Here is a 21,190-nt window from a genome sequence, read left to right as displayed (position 1 = left end):
ACGCATGAATAAAGTAAAAAAAATTGTTTAATAAACTCAGATTTAATTCAAAACTTGAACGGAGAATTGCTTGGCTTTCAATGGAATGTTTTGGCCTCTCCTTTGGATTTGTTATTGAGTCTCATCCGAGTTTTCTGCCCCATCCGAAAAGATACTATTTCGATTGTTCCCCTTTCGCGGCATAGGTTCCAACGTACCGAGAACATCAGCGGGAAGTTTAATGAACAATTTGCGACAATAACCCCTTTTTGAGCAGAAATTCAACTGATCCTGTTTGCGGGTGAGCTACGAACTCGGAAGGCTTTTCCTTCGCGCGACTTGGCTTGGGTTTGCCCGCTAACAGTCAGACTTAAGGTTACACACCATTGAAGAGGTATTTCCTGTGGATAAATTAAATTAAGTTCAAACAGATTAAGTTTATTTTTCATCTAAGGTTGTTTTTTTCTATTTTATCCGTGCACTAAGCACGACGTTTGAAATGTCATGTTCCAAGTCTTCCTGGTATTACGAAAGAACTTGAATCTTGTGATAATTTTTCCGGTAGCCAGAAAAAATTGTAACAAGATAAATATGTAGGTGAACGAAGATATTTTTGCCCACCGCGTCATACACCGGGCAAAATACAATCGGGATCGAATATTAGAAGTCGAATAGCACCAATTAGACGCAGCTTCGAGTAGCATTAAGGTAAAAATCTTCGAATCCGGGTAATCAAACTTGTCCGGCTTTTTTTCTCAATTTCATGACTGTCACCGTACCATCAATATACAGGTAATCATAACCACGATTCCAACACAGCTTCCAAAACGGATCGAACACCTTTAAGCTGTGGGCTATATTTATCTAACCCTAATTTACCTAGTCCAAATGCGTTGTTTATACCGACATTGTTGAAGCAAGTTCAACAAACTAGTAATAAATTCATAAACAATGCAGCCATGCATTTGTCCTCGATATGGGATTTTTTTTAATTAACAGCCATTCTTCTGTTTTAAAAATAATATTGACATTCACAATAATTATATACAACACGTACGCACTTTTAATATTTTACGTACGTATTTTTTAATCGATTTTTTAAAATTTGTATTTGTTTACCTTGTAAAAATACATGTATAGCGACTTTTCGCAATTTTTTATATGGAGTTTTGCAAAAATTTTCTGAATCGCGTTCGCAGACGCGAAAATTGCTAAGCGTTTAGCGACGGGTTACATCTGTCGGACTGCGATCTGCGGAGCGAAGAGGCAGAGTTATTGCCAGCGTTACCGTTGGTTAAATATGGAAAGGGGGTTCAACTATCTGTAACTATCTGTAATAAAGAATAAGATATTTCTAAAATTCTAATTAAAAAAACACTTGCTATCCTATTGCGCTAACGAACGAAGATGAAATGAATTGGTTAACAATAAATGTTTTATCGTTGATCGTCAACATTCCCCAGATTTCTAAAATACGATCGACATAACAGTTCTGGACGACAAAGCCAATAACAACAAAGTCAATAATTTCAAGAATAAAACGAAGAGGCAACCGAACCTAAAGATCAATAAAAAAACTAAGATTGTTGTTTAACAGAACATCATAATAAAAGAATCGAAAATCAAAATTTACTCAAAGAGAAAGGGTGAAAGCAACGATCGAAGATCAGTAGTAAATATGGACTTAACAAGGTTCTAAAACCGATGAAGCGAAAAACATTGCAAATGACAAAAGATTTCAAATTATCAACATCGATGTGCAAAATCAGCCAGACGGGATTCTTTGAATGTAGAAGGCATCTATTGAAATTAAGCAAACGGTTTCCACAGCCCTGCAGGAGGAGTAGAGACTAAGAGTGAGAAAACCCATAGCACTGAACCTAGCAGCCACCAGACGGCGTAGTGCCTCTGTAGTGATCCTCTCTTAGGAGATAATTCTGCGTGGAAGAATACGGTACATAAAAAGGATCGGCTGTAGGAACCATTCGCAGGCAAACAATTGATGCGGATTCATGACCATATTAGGGCATGAATTGGAAGCAATCAGTGGTGATAAGTAAGGATAATGGAAACGAGATTGGTATTAGCTTTACTTCAATAGTTAATAATCATATTGACATTTGAAACTGATAAGGGTCATTACCCGTTATTTGAAGCCACCCAGAATCGCAATATTGTTTGTTAAACGTTGTTTGCCGGTCCAGTAGATACATAACACTTTAGGCGTAATAGAATGTATAATGCGACACTTGTCCAAACATATTTTATGGTCTTCTTCTTCTTCTTCTTCTTCTTCTTGGCTTAACGACCTTACAGGTCCACGCTGGCCATTTCTGGCTTACTAGACTTATTTTACCACGTAGCCAGATAGTCAGTCCTTGCTACGGGGGAACGGTCCGGATGGGATTTGAACCCGGTCCGGCCGTGTGGACTGGCGCCGTATATCACATGCACCACCGGACCGCCCCAATATATTTTATGGTATGGTATGGTATGGTATGGTATGGTATTTTCTTTAATATCTAATTCACTTTGAGTTTAGTACCATAAATCGATTACAGCCTTCCACAATTTATAAAATATCGTAAAGTTAATGATTGTTTTTATCCGTATATAGTGTATCGCCCATTAGCGATATTATGTTATTCATTTAACAACAACCTTCATTTTTTTTATTTGCTGAAGAACGACCAAGCCGTATATCTAACCACCAAGCATTTTTTATACAAACAAAAATACAGTAATTAATCAGCGTTCGATTCTAAGCATTCATTTACGACTTTATTGCTGAATACCTCCATCATTCTTTCTTTCGTTACATTTCTTTGTATATTCTCAGTATTTCTTTCTGGAAGTCTTCCACATCAACTTCTTTCACTTCATAGACTGTACTTCGATACAGTACTTAAACGAAAGGTACTTCTCTTAATTTCATTTGTTCGAAACGGATCTACGATAATAATATCGAACTGATATTATTACCGATAATCAGTTCCTTTGCCATCTCTTGTTTCCGCCAAAAAAACTAAGCGTTTTGAAAGCATACCAGATAAGATGGTATAACCGACAGTGAGCTAAACATGAAAATAGCTGTATTAAGAACTCATAGTAAGTAGGTAAAAGTTATACCATAGCTACGTGTACTTACATGTTCTAGTGAATCCGTAACGTATTATCCTATATAGTTTTTGTCAGTATATAGTTTTACTCAAAATAGCTTCGATTTTCTCCTCCGATTCGTTCGACAAATCCTTCAATTTCAGTGAAACAACCTGTTGCAAGCAACATGTCAAATCAACCATACAGCAAGAAAAGGGTACATTCACGTAACAGGGCGTTTGCTGCCAACTTTGCGATCACGCGGACCACTCGGCTCTAAGTGGATGCAATGAGTCGAATGAGTGGCTCAGCCAGGTTTTAAGGCCCTTACCTTAAGGTTTTTAAGCCAGGCTCGGCCGCTTCCCGGAGGCAAAGTGCGATTTCTTACAAGAACACACAAGGCGGCACACTACGGCACGCATCACTCGCGGTTCGATCGGAAACTGTAAACGGAAAGGGAACTGGATCTCTGTGACATTTATCAACGAGTTCTTCTTAACATTGCGCATGATCTCAGTGTCTGTTATCGGCTTTTTTTGCTTCTGTCAGAGTGATAAACCAATTATTCGAACGTTTTTGTCTTACGAAGGATATTTTTAGCTCATACTTTATTGGCCTTATTGTTTTATTAAATTAAATTGATTTATTTTAAAAAAATGACCTAATGCAGAACAGACGTATTTTAAAAATATGAATAAAAATCGACAATTTTATGCAAAAACAAGATGTTCGGAAATGTTAATAGAAGCTAAAATCGGAATCCATTTTTTTCTCTAGGTAAACAATTCGATCTTAACTCTTGTACATTGAATTGTGACTATTTGTATTCTTATAATTGTTAGTACTCAAGTTGAAATCCACAAGCTTAATGAACATTATAGAAACAAAGGATTTTTATTTTTTTAATTTGAATTCTTATAAGTTTTGTCTGCCGCTCAGTGCTCTAACCGACAAAACCACACGTGACAGAGGGCTTCTTATATACTAAATGATCGCGATACGAAGGGCCTTGATCAAAATTGATAGATCACTAATTAAAATCAACATCTGCTTAATATCGTTTAAAACTACGTCCCATACATATTATACATGTTGAACAATATATTACATTTATTTTTATTATTTATTAAATCAAAATACAATATAAATTGACGACTAAGAAATTTTAGGTAAAATCTTGCAACTAGTTTTTCGTTGTCCTATCGATTTGGATCGTTGCTCAGCGTGTTTTAATTTAATTTTAAAAAACTTTTTTACTGACTCTAAGGTAGGTATTTCGGACCGGCACAAACCGACCACCTTAAACAGTATAAAAATATTATTTTTATCTAAAAATTTTATTTTTGGGGCAGTTTTACCGATACCTGTCCAGCTGCAAGTGGGTAAAAATTTTCTATCAAATACCAGATCAATAGCGTCATGCATTCGATTCCTCGCATCTTTGCGATGAATTTGTTCTCTTAGCCATGTTGATATTGCCGTGAAAAACTGGGCATCACTTCCCAACCTTTCTTCGAAACTGCTTAATTGTTCCGATGTCTTTATTATGTCGAAATTAAATGTTAGATTCTGCATCATTTCGTTGGTATTTTGTAATGTTGCACTGCACTGTTGCAGTTCCTGTGCACTGCACAGGATAATGGCGTGTGTATTATCAATTTTTTCATCTTGCTTTTTATTTATTGCAACCGTCACCGGTGTATTATCCCTTTGTTCATCCTGATTTGTATCTGGTGCAACGATTAGCTGCGTATTACCTCGTTCACTATGTTTATGTGCAATGATCACCTTTACATTATCGTTTTTCGCAGTTTGTTTTTCCAGCAATTTAATGATAATCTTGAATTGCGATTTAACCAAAGCCTTAAGCTGTTCTATTTCCTCTTGGTTACGTTTCGTCTGAAGCAGAATCTCCTCAAATATGTCATTGTTGGAAGATGATACAGTTGAAGAAACTCTGGCTGGATCTCTGTGCTCTGCTATTTTTGAGAATGGTTGTGGTGGTTCTGGCAAAGGTGTACACTGTTCTGCGTCTTGAAATCCTGAAGTTGACGGTTGCTGAACTGCCGTTTTTGAAGCTGGAACTACATGCCTGGCGAAGAGAGCCTAAAAACGCCGAAGAATATGTAAAACAGTTTGTCACAGAGATCAACAACCTTTAAAGCAACGGTATCCGCTATGTATAATGCGTTACACATCAAATCAATGTACGGGCTATTATAGCAGATTCACTTGCTCGAGGCTTAATTAAAGGTAAGAGTAAAATTTGACATAGAAAATCAAAGGATGATGAAGTAATACATTTTCATGTGTTTTTGCTTACTGCCAGATGTTATTTCCTTCAATTGTTATCTGTTGCTTACTATTTACTGCCGACAGACTCTATCTGAATGATCTTGTGGTGATGAGGAAACTGTTGCAAGGATGGATTAAAGGCAGATTAGTGAAAGAACAGCAAATAAACAATTTTTGCTGCCGTTTTTTGCCAAGACAACTGTTATAAGCAATAAGGAGGCGAACCCTGCTACCGGTCGAAACGTTTGTCGGAAGCGTGGTATTCGACAGCGAATACTGACCGCACTAACGCGTAAAAGGATATGCGGGAGAGTAGGTGTAGTACAAATGCAGTCAAAAGACGAACAGCGGTGAAAGCCTTGAAAAAGCGGGAGTGGAAAAAATGAAAAGTAACGCAATTGGTTAGGGGCCGAGTAGTGCACCTTTTTTTTGAAATTTCCTAACTTTTTTTGCTTCTTTGTGTAATAAACATTGTACTATCGAAACGCTAATCGCACTACGTTTGTGTCTACAATCTTTTGTCTTCAAAGTTGGCCTTTGGTTGGCATTTGAGGAATGCAAAGGAATGTACAAACTGTGCATGGTTATGCGAGAGTTGCGTGTGAAAGACGCTGTAGGAACAGTCTAAACTGCGCGATACGTAAGCAATCCATACCAGGTACATCGGAACACGTGGTCGGTGACCCCAAGCCTAAAGCGAAACTGGACGCTGATAGGGAAGGACTACACCGGGATTCGTGAAACACGTGGATAGGGAACCGAAACATAACCTCAACCTCGATGCTGTTAGCGATGACGTGGCACATCAGCTCACACTCCTTGTGAGTGTGAAGATCCTTCCTCGTGAAGGAAGATGAGGCTCTTCTAGGGTTTGGTTGCAAAAATTCCTCTTCAATTTCACCATAACTTGACTTTTTTCACTCTTGACTCTTTCGAAAGAGAGCGCGGTGGAATCAGCTGAAGCCGCAACTTCGACATGAGTGGAAGGAAGGTGTCCATCCTGTCATATCAAGGGCCAAAAGTTAATAATGTGTTCCAAGTTCCACAAACTGGCAGTAAAGGAGCGAGGCAAATGGCTCGAAATTTGTTGATGTGTTTTGGCTGCCTGGAGAAGCATAATTGGCGCTCTTGTAAAAATCGATGCCCTTGTCATATCAACGGTTGTGCTTACCGACATCATATGCTGCTTCACGATCCAGATATACGGGTGGGCAACAAAAATAAATACATTTGCGTTTTTAGATGAGGGGTCTTCCATGACATTAGTGAACGAAGACTTAGCAATGCAGTTGAGGGTACCTGGAGAAAGAGAGCCTCTGTGCATAACATGGGCTGGCGATAAGGCGGACTGGGGGGAAGAAGTTCCACCTGAAAGGTAGGCTAGTATTAGCCTCCCACGACAGACATTCACACTGAACAAAACATGGGAGCTAATTTGGATATCTGGACATTTTGGACATTTGGACATTTTCCCGGATTACTCACCTGCTAGTGGAAAAGTTTCTTAGCCGATTTCGACATAACAACAATGAAACTGTGGTGAATGAGCTGAGGAAATATCATGAGATCCCCAAGATCCCCGTGATGAGGGGATAAAAGAATACCTCCCAGTGATAGCTCGACAAAGCAATGGTTTGAACCGGTGAGGGAGCTCAAAATAGGAGAATTAGTTATTTTAGTGGAGAGCGATGTTAGGAATCAATGGAAGAGAGGCGTAATAGAACCGTGCCGATGGGAGTGCGCGACAAGCTTGGGAAACACCACGGGGATCCTCAGACGACCGTCAGCAATGTTAGCCTTGTTAGAAGAGAGACCGGGGCATCATACCAGAGAAAACGACGTATCAAACACAGTCATCAATAATTGCAAAGGCCACAGCACTTATATTAGGAACGAGACTCTTTTTGAAGGATTACACCAAAATGAATTATGGTAGGACAATTTAATCAGAAACTTCAGGAATAACCGTGTGTACCTACGTGAACTTCGTTTGTCAATACGAACCGTTTAATTATCCTTGTTCATCGAAAAAGGTGATCATCGTTCAGACCAGAATGATTCGATCGAAACTTCAGATTAATCCGGATGGAATCTTAAAACGAATCCGGATACGAGGTTGCGATTCAAAACAAGTTTCCAGATTCGGCATGAATCCACGACATGAATACGTTGCAGATGCCTCATACCTTAGCATAGAATTGAGATGTAACAAAGCTATAAAGTCAAGGAAATCCACTAATGGCAAGCCAAGAACCCTTGAGGTTGACAGTGCCACAAAAGAAGAAGAAAAGAATTTATACCTGTATACCTGTATATCTATATATCTAAAATTCAACAAATAAATAAATAAAAAACACAGAAAGATGGAAGAATCGTCAAAAGAGCTGTCTTTAACAATTTCTTAATTGATTAAACGTGAAATCCTAGTGCGTTATACGCCATTCCATCATTTGCTGGCTCGCTAGTACAATATTTATTGGTTCAAATGATTCCGATTTATTCCGTTGTCGGTGTATGTATTAACACTGATACCGTACTGATAGCGGCATGGATCCGAAGCATCTCTAAGGATAATATAAACTCTCCGAACCCTATTCCGACTCAATACGTCCACGGCGTACATAACGCTAACATATCTTTCGAAATATCTGAGTTTGGGTATACGGGTAAACCTAACCCCTATGGAAGATGGGTTACATGGCTAAATTGAGAGGAGGGGGACAGCTGGCGTCTGTTCTCCATGTTAGGGAAAGCTGGATGTCCTTTCTGTCCAGGCACTCTACGGGACTTTAAACAACTGGGACGTTTAGGCCCTTCGAAGAGACAGGGGGTTCGGGGAGAGGCCTTGCAACCGGCCCCAAATACAACCGCAACGAACACTAAGCAATGTATTTCGAATCGGATAGACAGATATCGAAGCATGCACCGATTGAAACTTTGCTTTGATGGATTCAGTCTTGTAGATGCCAGAATAGCATTGCTAGCGACTAATTGTGGGTTTGCGTCGCCAAACAGACACTTTGCTAAAACAGATAGCGATTTGACAGTAACCGATTGGCCATTAAACCCTGTATTACAGGGTTTACCAGGTCAATATGGCACCTGAAAGGCATAGTTCGCCGGCCAGAACATGTATTTCGTTTCCTGTCAAGTATTTCATTTGCCTCAACATGAAAATCCTGTTGCCCAATATGATTTTAGAGATTATTGCTTGAGCTTTTTTACCGGGATTGTTGCCAGCTCCTGCTCGTTATTTGGACCATATTTTCTAATTTATTTTTCATGCTTTTTTATAGTTTTTTTTTAATAAAATCATATCATTTAATAAAGGGTGAGGGCACAGCGTTACGCTGTTGTGTCATTTGGAGCAAAATTTGTTAGATTCATTAAATTATGAGGAGGTTTATCATAAAATAAAATTGAGGTCGTTAAGCCATGAAAAAAAGAAGTCCACACCTTGGAAGCACCGATGACAATAAGGACAACTTTTATATGCAGTTGGAGAGGGAGTACGACCGCTGCCACGGTCACGAACACGACGTCAAGATCGTCATCGGGGATTTTAAAGCACAGGTCAGACGGAAGTAGATATTCAAACCCACTATAGGAAATTTCAGCGCCTACCAGCTGACGAACGACAAATTAAGAAAAACCCTAAAACTAGTGCACCTGTGCTCGCTAGTGAGTTGGAACAAAGGGGAACAACGATATGTCCCAGTACGATTCGCAATACTTGTAAAAAGTATGGTTACAATGGACGAGTTGCTAGAAAGAAGTTTTGGGTGAATAAAATCAATCGCCAAAAACGTTTAGAATTTGCCAAAGAGTATCGAAATAAGAAGGAGGACTTCTGGAATGACGTCATATTTTCAGACGAAAGTAAATTTAATATTTTTGGATCAGATGGTCGGCGTATGGTATGGCGAAAAAAGAATACAGAAATGAATCCAAATAATCTGATACCAACAGTGAAACACGGTGGAGGTTCTGTCATGGTGTGGGGATGTATGAACGCAAAAGGAGTGGGGAAATTGCATTTCATTGAAGGCAAAATGGATCACATAATGTACATTCAAATTTTAAAGGAAAACTTGGGATCAAGTGCCGAGAAATTTGGATTACAAAATTCCTACGTCTTTCAACAAGACAATGATCCGAAACACACGGCAGAAAATACAAAGCTATGGTTGCTTTATAATACTCCCAAGCAACTTAAAACACCCCCCCCAGAGTCCTGATATGAATCCCATTGAACATCTATGGAAGGTACTGGACGATGCGATCAGAAAACGGCAAATTAGTAACAAAGAAGACCTGAAAATAGCATTGAAAGAAGAATGGGATAAAATTCCATCTTCCGTAACAGAAAACCTAGTCAAATCGATGCCACGAAGGCTCTATGCAGTTATTAAATCAAAAGGAAACCCAACTAATTTGCACCCTGCTTAAATAAACAATGCGTCAAAACCCAAGTAGACGAATACTTTTTGTGCATGTAACAAATGAAATTCTTAGTTTTGGTTCTATTATTATTATTATTATTTTAATATTTTATGGCCACATTTTGTGAAAAAGGTACTAATTGTTTGACCTGCTATCAAACCCTATCGATCATTTTAATGTCCCATGCCTATAACGTCCACAATTCGCCTTTTTCTGTCAAACATTCAGGTAGACGAATACTTTTTCACTGTAGATTCACTGTGAACTGTGGGGTTCACTGTAGATAGATTAAACCGTTCTTATCATACTGATACATTAATATTGGACTTTTTTACGACTTCTTTTCGTATCTTTAGAATTTGATGATCAATCCAATAACTTTTCAAAGAACATTAAAGCTAACATTCGGCTGGTGCTTCCCTTAAGGTTTGATAATGTTTGAACCATTTTAAGTAACCAAATTTAACATTTGAACAAAAAAACAACCGGTGTTCCTATTGACGGACACTGTATAGGGTAGCAAACATCAACTTAGACCATTTCCTACGTATGGTTAAGTTTACGCTCCACGCGCTGTCAAACTAGACCATTTTTAATGAGGAAGTGCCCATTTGAAGTACCAATTAGCTTAGACATTTTATTTAACAATTAACTTTTTTTTTTAATTGTAGAAAACGTAATACATATTATACACTACGTAGAGAGACGCTTCTTTTCTAAGGCTTCCATCAAAATTTTCCAGTTTTGAAATTTCCCAATTTTGGCGATTGTAGTAGAATTATTGTGCGCAATTCTAACGGAGCGTAGTCCGATGCGCAAGCGGATAGTGAATTGGATTTTTTATTTATTACATTAGAAAACTATTCTGTATAATAATAGAAGATCTTTTCTTCTACTCCACGTAAAGAAAACTTCATAGAGTAAACCTTGGAGTTTGAGCATTAATTAGATCTGTTGCGTATTCCTGTAGCCTGGCCGATGAACTAGTAAACACAGAAAATGACCTGTCCAATGATGTAACTGATTCAGCAAACAGGTAGTTCTGTACATTTAATTCATTTTAAAAAAATTATGCGCCTGCTGTTGGTGCCACTTCTGGTTGTATTTCGAAACTGCTATAGAAAGTGGTGTCTCTGCACTGCTCACTAAATCTTGTTTCGAAAGGATTGATTACCCAGAAAAAAATATTATCTCACGCGTTACTTTACTTTGTCGACCAAATCGACCCGAAAAGTTTACAATTTTAAGCCACTAAGTGCCACAAATTAATTCATTTCCGACAGTACGTATGCATAAGCTGACGAAATTCGTCATCATTGTTCCGCGGAAGTTCCGAAGGGAAATGAAAAGGGTTCTACTTCGCCTAGTTGATACAGTTAAAAGATTCACAAGTTGAATGCTTGACTGGAAATGGTAGTCAGGACCAAATGAGTCAAAAACTTATATTAAGGCCTTCAACATACAATGAATGCTAATAAGAGTAGTTTGTATAAGAAAAAGGTATAGAAAGTATTATACAAAAAATAATATAAAGAATAAATAAACCAAAATCACAGTTCAAGATTTAGTTCCAGCAGGAGGATCATTATACTGAAAATAATTGTAGACAGCTTGAAACAACAAATTAAGGAAGGGCTAATTTAGTCGCGAATGACCTTTTGTGATGGTTTAACACTGACCAAACGAATATTAGTTGATGGTGAATGTTCGAAAGAATATTTACGACATCAAAAATTTAATTATTCGATATAGTTGCAATGGATGTAAAAATAATATTGCAATATGTAATAATATGTAAAATAAATAAATAACTTACAGATTGATGAGCTTGCTGTAATCCGCCTGAATTTGATCGTGGTTCTATTTGATCATCTCGCTTTCTTTTCTTGGGACCTTTAAATATAACAATAAAAAACATAACATAACTAAAAAAGGACATTGTACTTAGTAACTTTTTGAATGACTACGTTTCAAGCTACGGGGAGACGGTCCGGATGGGATTTGATCCCCAGTCCTGCCGTGTTGGTCGCGCCATTTATCACATACTCGTCTTACACACATAATTCGTCTTACAAACAAGCAAATATCGATAACACGGAAACATTCATTTCTGGTTTCTCTAATACATAGATGTCCAAAGTGCAGCCCGGTACTCAAAACAACTTGTTCGAATACAATGTAGAATGAAAACTATTTCAATGCAATTGATTGAAATTTTCTTCATTAAAATATTCAATAGCACCAGCATTCGAAACAAAAAACATCGGGCAACATAAGTAATGGTACGACCATCCGTGAAATGGTGGAATTGTCCTTTTTTAAACTTCACCCGCTTACAACTCATTGGTCATACATTTACCCATTTTCTGCAACGTTCGAATCTTCTTTCATAAAACTTACTTGGTTCAAAGACACTGTCATTCTCTTCATTTTCTTCGATGGCGTCAATTGGTTCTGTTTTAAAATCATCTATCGTGAAGAGCGTTTCCTGAAATGTGATGCTTGTTTTGCCGACTTCTATGTCATCTTGCAATGGGTCCTTACTGCTGCAATCGGATGAGCTTGTTTCCTGAAAATCCTCTATTATCGGTTCTATTGTGTGATCAAGCATATTGTTTTCATCAAGAAATTCTTCTTTTATCGCACCGAACGGGCGAACCGAAAGCTGTTAGGAAAAAAACAACGTATCGAGGTTTAATATTCTATACAAATACATTCTTTTAAACACTTACCGCTGGAGCGTTTGCTGATCTTGTACCATAGCGTTTCATTGCTGAATCTTCCATCACCGCAGGCAATACGACACGAAAAATATAAACCACTTAACAGCAGTACACACAATCTACAGTATTTAATAAGTTATTCGTTCATTTATCTGTTCACTCAGTAAAATATCTCTCAACTTTCTTCCGCGGAGTATTGTTTAATTAAAATTATAAGCACAAAAAGTGTTCAACTCGCTTGGTCTTGGTATGTATTGGTTTGCCTTTGGCGTTCACCACAAATTGACAGCAGAAGTGTTTTCTGCATGCTCCTTAAGGCGCATTTACACTACACCAAAAGGCTTTACTGTGCATCGAAAAGACGTTTCGTTTAGTACTAAACTATTTTTTATTAAAGAAAATGAACAAATGTTTTATGGCAATACAAACTCACGAGGTCTTGGCCTACCTTTTTTTTTGGCTTGCTTTGAATTTTTAAGAACCTGTATGTAGGGATTATAGGATACAGGAAATAAAGACAGGAATAATGAGAAAGAGTAGGAAGGATATAGATGGATTCGGACATGGATATGACGACGGAAAAGTAGAATAAATGGGCAGTTGAGTTAGAACTGTCAGCTGGAAAGCATATACTGTGCAGTGTGACCAGATTGTTTTCCTCGTTATCGGTAGGAAAGCAAAAAATTTATCGGTAGTTGTCGGTATGATCCTAATTCTGTTCGCCTCATGTTATTTTCAGCTAATACGTATGAGGGGGGGGGGGGGGGGGGGTGTTCGCAGGGTAAATGGAAATGTTGAAATGTTGTGAATTTTGTCGTTCTCAGCGACACAAAAAGAGCCAAACCTCGGGAGAAACATTCAGTGTTTCATTGTCTATAGACAATTTATTCATGACACTAATGACTTCTTCACCCATATTAAGAAATATCTGTGATTTTCGGTAGGATTCTTGAAAAATCGGTAGTTTCGGGGTGCTTGTCTGTGAATCGGTAGGCTAATCAAAAATCGGTAGGAATACAGATAAATCGGTAGTTCTGGTCACACTGATACTGTGAGTGTGTTATGTGTTAAAGTAATCCGAAATTGTAATTCCCTCCTCCGGTCACTACACTGTAAGGAGATAGAGTCGGCCGTATCGGGGAAATCGATCGTTCCGGAAAGGTCGCCGCGGGGTGTAACTCATTTTGTAGCACAGCTATATGATAGTATTTGAACAAACAGTTATTCACTGAGTTGAAAGGCAGTTTCGTTGAGAATTGATATACCTTTTAATTTCATTTGCGTACTGAAAACAAAAAACCTGTGTGTTGTTCTCAAGCTACATAAATTTCAAAACTAAAATACGAAATTTAGTTTCGTGGGTTTAAGTAAAATATGTAAAAATTCGCAATTAAAACATATTTATGCTTAATTTTGAATGGCCATAAAACTTGCCACAACATTCATGTTCTATAACATCATTAGAAATATTTAAACACAACCATAAGCACCCCGAATCCGCTGCTCAAAAAGTCGCGGATTTCCCTCCATACAAACGGGAACGATCGCCGGCGTGTATAACACTTGTTTTCAAACACATTCCATGTTCTTCAATCTAGTAGGCGCTTTTGGTATGAATCAGTGTAAATGAGTGCATCGCGGCGACCTTTCCGGAACGATCGAACCTTCCCGATACGGCTGAGTCTGTCCTGCGTACGGAGGTAAGGACCCGATGTGAATTGAAAATCGGTCCTGTCGTGTAGAGACGGGCGCCTCTGCGACATACACCAAGTTGCTGCAAAGCTGAGCAAATGTCGCCTAATTATTTAGGCCAATGTGGACCTAGCTAAAGAACTAAGCTAACCATTTAAAAGTTACTAAACGAATAAAACAAGTAAAAAAAACAAACTAGAAGCTAATTGTACTTCAGCTTTAGATTTAGGCAGCGCCATGAAGCGACGCTTAATGTGTCAATCGAGACAGTGAAAATAGAACCACCTTCTTTTCAGTGAGGTTTGTAACATTCAAGATAAAAGATATACTAAGTTTTCTTCTTTTGGAAACTTTTGTTTCCACTTTTTGTTTTTTGTTGTTTGTTTCTCTTTTTTAATCGTTTGTTTCACTTGTCTGAGTCTTTTAGTCTGAGTTGACCAATGGTTACAGGTATTCAAAGTTCTTCCTCGTTTTTTCCTCTTTGCACTTTAAATTCCTCTATAATGCATTAGCATTTATTTTCTGTTTACATTTTTATATAACCTGTGTAGAGCTTTTTTATTATTTTCTGTGTGTTGTTTTGTGTTTAAAGCTTTTTATTTCATTTTTTTGATTTAGAAAATGAAATACATACAGTGGATCACCGATTATCCGTGCTCATCGGGACTCAGCCCTTGCCGGATAGGCGAATATCACTGATAATAGGCACAATTCTCTTACTGATAAATATTAGTGTTTAGTGTGTAATGGGTAGACTTTTTTTTATAAAGATAGATGTTAATTTTCTTAGATGCGCTTTGCAAAATAAATCTGTTCTATTTAGTCGAACTTGAGCAAATTATATCATTCCCTCTTGAAGCTTGTATTTCTTGCTATCATCGGTTTTGCATTTCATACGTCAACACTCCTTCGGAACTGTCATTTCCGAGCTGCACGGATAATGGGACAGCCGGATAAAAGGTACCCGGGTAATCGGCGCTCCACTGTCTTCGTCTTCTTGGCTTAACGACCTTACAGGTCACGCCGGCCATTTCTGGCTTACTAGACTTATTTTACCACGTAGCCGGATAGTCAGTCCTTGCTACGGGGGGACGGTCCGGATGGGATTTGAACCCGGTCCGGCCGTGTGGACTGGCGCCGTTTATCACATGCACCACCGGGCGCTCCACTGTATATAGCATAATGAAGTATCGCAACAGGAAATTTACTGTCCAGCTACCCAGACTTACATTTTTGCAATGTTCGCTGTTACCACCAGTGTTTGCGTCCGAAAATAGAATTATATGTGAAGGACTTCTGGTTGTACCACTGCCTTTACGGCTTCGATATCGTTAAGCGAAAATCCGCAGTGTTGAGTTCACAGTAGCTCTTTATTTCCGTTCAGTTGCAACCGTTCTATTTGATCGCTGACACCCAACTGCCCCACTAATAAATGCCCCTTCCAACTCGTGCTCTCAACCCAAGGTTCGTTTAAGCAAGGTAGCCACCTATCCGATTTTCAAATATTTTAATGCTTAAACTCTACATCTCTCTCCTTCTCCGAATAAAACAAAAAAAAAAAAAATAGAAATTGAGAAGAGAAAAAAAAACTTCCGATCACTACAAAAACTTCAGTGGAACTCTCTTTTCCCTAATTGGCCGCTTGGCCAAGACCTGATCTTGGTCAACCTCCCGCTTCCGTTTGTTTTCCTGCAGTTTTTGTTCTTTCGATACAGGGTCATTTTCGGAGTTATCTCGTGGTATTGATCCCGAGTGGGCTGATGCAGCGCAATCTGCAGACGGTAATGGGAATTTCCGCAGGTGCGTCACCGATCGACGATACGTGATACCTTCTTCATTAGCCACGATAGTGTCACTTCCAATTTTCTTCAGCACCTTAAACTTCTCGAGACGAAACTTTGGTTCCAGCTTACCCGTTTCAAAGTTTCGCAGCATAACGGTATCACCGACATTGATATCAGCATGTTTGGCCTGTCTGCGATTATCCGTGTAGAGTTTACCTTGCATCTTCTTTATGGCATCTTTCTCTCGTACTTCCTCATCTCTGCTCCAATGTGGATCCGTTCTTAGTGAAGGTAGGAGATCCTTAACTGGGCGGCCGGTCATTAGTTCCAACGAAGCTTTTTCAGTTACTGAGTGCGGTGTTGTGTTATACATATACACATAATCTTCCACCGCCTTCCGCCAGTCGCTGCCGGTTGCCTTGGCAATACGCAGTGCTCGAAGAACCCCTTGATTTTGTCTCTCAACTAATCCGTTCATTTGCGGCCAATAAGGTATGGTACGCACTAATCTGATATTTTTAGTTTTGCAATATTGCGAAAACTCTTCGCTCGTGAACGGTGGCCCATTATCACTGCGGATAGTCTCAGGGTAAGTTTGCTCGTGAAAAACAGATTCGAGTGCTTCAATTGTTTTAGCCGCTTTAGTATTCTTCATCTCTATCACCTTCAAGAATCGACTGTAGTAATCGACGATGACTAAAAACGTAGAACATTCTTTCGCTGAAAAGAAATCAATGGCGATCTCTTGCCACGCGCGTTCCGGCATTTCCTTGCGTATCATTGGTTCCGGTGGATACTCCTTACTTACGGCCGCACAACCAGCACATTCCTGAACAGCATTTGTCACATCCCGATCCATACACGGCCACCACATTTTTTCACGTATGTTTCTTCGCATCGCTACAATCCCAGGATGTCCACGATGTGCTATTTTCAATGCTCTCGTGCGTAATTTTGCTGGTAGTACTACACGATCATCTCTCACCACAATACCGTCTATGACAGTTAGCTCCTTTTCGAACGCTTGGTATCTAAAAAGTTCCGGAGGCCAATGCTTGGTGTCTAAAGCCGACATAACTGCCAAAAGTATTTCGTCTTCAGTGGTTTCTTGCCGTATTTCATCCAAGGTAATCGCGGAAAATCCTTCGTGCAAAGAAAACAGAAAATGGTCCGATGTTTCATCGAATTGTTTCCCGGGTTCAGATACCAGACGAGATAAGATATCCGCGATATTCGTCGCTCCAGGTATATATTTAATTTCAAAGTCGTACGGTTGCAGGCGCAGTGCCCAACCTTCTGCCCTGGAACAGGCTCGTCGTCCGTTCTGGTGTTTTCCGCCGTATATATATTCCAGAGTTTTATGGTCGGTGAAGATCGTGAATCGGGTCCCGAAAAGATACAAGTAAAGCTTCTCTACCGCCCATACAACTGCGAGCGCCTCCCGTTGTGTTTGCGGATACACTCTTTCAGCAGCGGTCAAGCCTTTTGAAGCAAAGCAAATTATTCTGGGTTTGTTTGTGTGTCGATCTGTTTGAGTAAGTACTGCCCCGAGTCCAACAGGTGAGGCATCGACGTATACCGCCGTAGCATCAAGCGGATCATAAAACCCTAATTCTCGAACATTATTGGACAACTCCAGTCGCAAATCATCAAAAGCATCCATTTGTTCCCTGTCGAACATCTCTACTTCTCCTCGTATAAATTTTCTTAACGGTTCCGTTCTTGTGGAGAGATTCGGGATAAAATGACCAACGAAGTTGAGGAGGCCCAAAAAGCTGCGCACTTCTTCCTTAGATGACGGTGGTCGAAAATTCTTAATTGCCGCTACTTTCTCTTCGGATGGGCTGATGCCCTGGGCGCTTACTTCAAACCCCAGTATTTCTAACTTCTCGACTCCGAAAACGAATTTACTCCGGTTTAGCATAGCATTATTTTCTTCTAGTACCCTCAAGACTTGCTGTAACCGTTTATCGTGTTCCTCCCTGTTGCTACCTGAGACGACGATATCATCGATATATACGATCACCCCGTCAATGCCACTTAACATGTCCGTCATAATCCTTTGGAAGATTTCCGGCGCACAGTTTATACCGAACATTAAGCGCTTAAAGCGCATTAGCCCCATGTTTGTCATGAAGGTTGTGACACCTCGCGAGTCAGGGTGAAGCTCAACATGGTGGTACGCCGACGTTATATCCAGCCGGGAATAAAACTTGGAGTGTTTAAGTTTATTCAAGAACGTGTCGATAATGGGCAAAGGATAATGTTCTCTCTGAATGGCTTCGTTTGGGTGCTTCATATTTATACATATCCGGATATCGTCCTTTCCTTTGGGAACTACCACCATGGGTGATATCCAGTCAGCTGGACCTTCGACCTTCTCTATGACGTCACTCTGAAGCATTTCTTTTATCTTATTGTCCACCTTCTGTTCCATTGCAGCAGGGATCCTCAAATAAGCGATCTTCTTTGGCGGTATGTTAGGGTCGATAGATAGCTTCACTTGAACTCCCGGGAATTTTGGGAATGGTTTAGTGTCTTTGCCTAAAGCTGGGTTAACCTGAAGTACATCAAGGCCAATTCTTAGCAATTTTAGATCTTCCGATGTCCGTTTGCTGAGAAGACATTTCCCCGCTCCCTTGATCACAAAGAACTCTGCGTAGTTAGTTGGTTTTGTCGGATTGACCGATATCAACGCTTCGAATATCGCTGTCACCATCAACGGCTCACTATTTGCATAAGCATAAAACTTACGGTCGCATTGGTACTTCCTTTTAAATATTTTCGCCTTATGGGAGATCAATTTATGCCATACTTCTTCCGTAACAGCGTTAATCGAAGAACCCGAATCAATGATAAATTCCACGGGCACATCATCTATCATACATAGTACGGAGTCATTGTTATAATTAATTGCTTCCACCTAATGCAAAGGGGGAAAAAAAGTTATTTATTCCAAATTCATTTCAATTCATTTCCGCTCTATAACATCAGATAATAGTAAACCGAGAAACCAACAGAAAAATCCAATGCAATTACTCCACCTTAGCAATATGATCCTTCTCTTCGCTGGTCACTGCCACATCTACTGTATTGGTGTTACTTTTCAATCCGCGACTGAACTCGCGTCCATATTCACGGTTGCGATCGCGTCCAAAGAATCGATTAGTTTGTTTCACTCGATTGTCGCATTTTCTGGCATAGTGTCCATGTCCTCCACAATTATTACATCGTGCATTTCTAGCAACACAATCTCGCGAATCCTCGAAGTGCCGAGAAGAACCGCACCGCTTGCACCCGTGTACCGATGCACCGTAGTAACGCCCATTACCCAAATTATCCTGTCGCGTTCGTCCATAACGCTGATAGCGTTCAATGCCACGACTCGAGCTGAAGTTCCGATTCCTTGAGCGACTGGGATTAATGCTATTCACTTCCGTCCCAGCAGAAAAGGGTTTATGTTTTTCCCGTTGTTGTAGGAGAATCTCACGGTTCATTGCGTAAATAATAATTTCATCTAGATTCATGATGTTCTCTAAGGCTTTGTCCCGTACTTTTTCCTCGCGTGCCCCGATCGTGATTTGTTGTAGTAATTCTTTCTCCTCCCGCTCGGAAAACTCGCATCTCGCCGCTTGAGCTCGAAGTCGCAGCATAAAAGTGTTAAAGGATTCCTCCGGTAACTGCCTAAGGGATCGAAAAACTTCCAAATCCACTCGCTCATTCCGCTTTCCCATGAAAAAATGTTGTAGGCGCTTAACTGCGTTATCATATTCCGGTATTTCAGTCGGCATCATAGGCACTTTAATTGGCTTAGGAACAACTTCTCCCGGTACTGCACGCAAATTGTAGTATATGCGTTGCAATCCACGACCTCCCATTGCTAGCATGCTAACCAGCTTACGACTTTGGGATTTCTTTTTTCCCATTTGTAGGATCAGCTCAAAGGCCCGATGCCATTCCTCCCATTCGCGACGTAAGTCGTGAGAATCCACTTTATCGTTAAAGGGTCCCAATGGAACAATAAATTGCTTGTCCTGGTTCATCTGGAGTGCAGTACAGAGGGAAAAAATTATTACTATTTGTCATTTGTCATATTCGATATTTTGGTTTACAGTAACCTACAGTAACCTCTCTTTTAATAACACAATATTGAACTGAAATAAGCGTGTGATTTCCTTTTTCTTTTATATAAGGCCAGTGTGTCTCGAAATTGTGTTTTTCCGTAATCAAAAATAGCGTGCCGCGTTTAGCTTTACGTGTTGGCTTCACACTTCCGACAAACTTCAAGCTGGAAAATCATCAGTACGACTTGCTGCGGGTTAGCTTCAATAGATTATTCTTCGAATTTCCCCGACCAATTCTAACATATACATTCATCTTTCACACACGAGTGCTGCAGTTTTTTTTAACTCGTTTCTAAAGAATAGCGCTACGGTTGTACCGGACTCGCTTTCACACACTAGCGCTGCAGATTTTTTCTGGACTCGCTTCTAAGAACAGCGCTACGGTTGTACCGGGCTCGCTTTCACACACTAGCGCTGCAGATTTTTCTGGACTCGCTTCTAAGAACAGCGCTACGGTTGTACCGGGCTCGCTTTTACACACTAGCGCTGCAGATTTCTCTGGACTCGCTTCAGCACACTAACATTGTAAATTTCCCTCTAGGCTCGATTTTACCTTTACACCGTTAATTCATACACCGTTCAAATGCTTCGTTTCAATTTATTCCACAATGAATCTTATGCCCAACGCAGCAAAATTATGCACGCCTGCATTCCCGCCAAAATTTAAGCCTCTACGCACTTGAGTTCTAAAATTAGAAACCCACTGGATTTCGTCTTCATTCTATGTTCACTTATCTCAACATTAGCTCCACATTTATTCCAAAGAAATTTACAATGGGATCAGGCGCACACACTCACCATTTCGCGGATCCTACCGGCTGCGCCAAAATTGTTGAGTTCACAGTAGCTCTTTATTTCCGTTCAGTTGCAACCGTTCTATTTGATCGCTGACACCCAACTGCCCCACTAATAAATGCCCCTTCCAACTCGTGCTCTCAACCCAAGGTTCGTTTAAGCAAGGTAGCCACCTATCCGATTTTCAAATATTTTAATGCTTAAACTCTACACGCAGGTATAATTCGGATTTATCCTCTGGTAAACTAAGCCAGAG

At 39.7% G+C, this 21,190-nt stretch overlaps 2 protein-coding genes across 7 annotated transcripts in view; both read right to left on the bottom strand.

Moving 5' to 3' along the window:
* The window catches only part of LOC125768837 (zinc finger BED domain-containing protein 4-like), a 28,954-nt gene extending 15,805 nt beyond the window's left edge, over window positions 1–13,149 (bottom strand). The window contains exons 1-4 of one of the 4 annotated variants that reach the window (XM_049437034.1): window positions 12,549–13,136; window positions 12,217–12,481; window positions 11,633–11,709; window positions 3,160–5,184 (exon numbers count right to left, since the gene is read on the bottom strand). In XM_049437034.1, the coding sequence (XP_049292991.1) occupies window positions 4,234–5,184; window positions 11,633–11,709; window positions 12,217–12,481; window positions 12,549–12,602 (1,347 nt within the window). In that variant the 5' untranslated portion in view covers window positions 12,603–13,136 and the 3' untranslated portion in view covers window positions 3,160–4,233. Of the gene's footprint in view, window positions 1–3,159; window positions 5,185–11,632; window positions 11,710–12,216; window positions 12,482–12,548 lie in introns of those variants that run through there. The other 3 variants (XM_049437031.1, XM_049437032.1, XM_049437033.1) reach the window with 3 other exon arrangements.
* A 157-nt stretch (window positions 13,150–13,306) lies between these two features.
* LOC125768814 (uncharacterized protein K02A2.6-like) lies at window positions 13,307–21,086 on the bottom strand. 3 transcript variants are annotated; one of them, XM_049436964.1, is made up of 3 exons: window positions 20,138–21,086; window positions 19,060–20,058; window positions 13,307–18,938 (listed from the first exon to the last, which is right to left on the bottom strand). In XM_049436964.1, the coding sequence occupies exons 2-3, from the start codon at window positions 20,056–20,058 to the stop codon at window positions 15,831–15,833; spliced, it is 4,107 nt and encodes a 1,368-aa protein (XP_049292921.1). In that variant the 5' UTR covers window positions 20,138–21,086; the 3' UTR covers window positions 13,307–15,830. The 3 variants fall into 3 exon arrangements, with proteins under 3 accessions (XP_049292921.1, XP_049292920.1, XP_049292922.1); XM_049436963.1 differs by having other exon boundaries at window positions 20,938–21,086; XM_049436965.1 differs by lacking the exon at window positions 13,307–18,938 and having other exon boundaries at window positions 18,947–20,058; window positions 20,938–21,086.
* Window positions 21,087–21,190: the final 104 nt, after the last annotated feature.

This window comes from Anopheles funestus, chromosome 3RL, assembly GCF_943734845.2.
Source record: "Anopheles funestus chromosome 3RL, idAnoFuneDA-416_04, whole genome shotgun sequence".
NCBI lineage: Eukaryota > Metazoa > Arthropoda > Insecta > Diptera > Culicidae > Anopheles > Anopheles funestus.
This window is presented reverse-complemented; position numbering and strand designations above follow the sequence as displayed.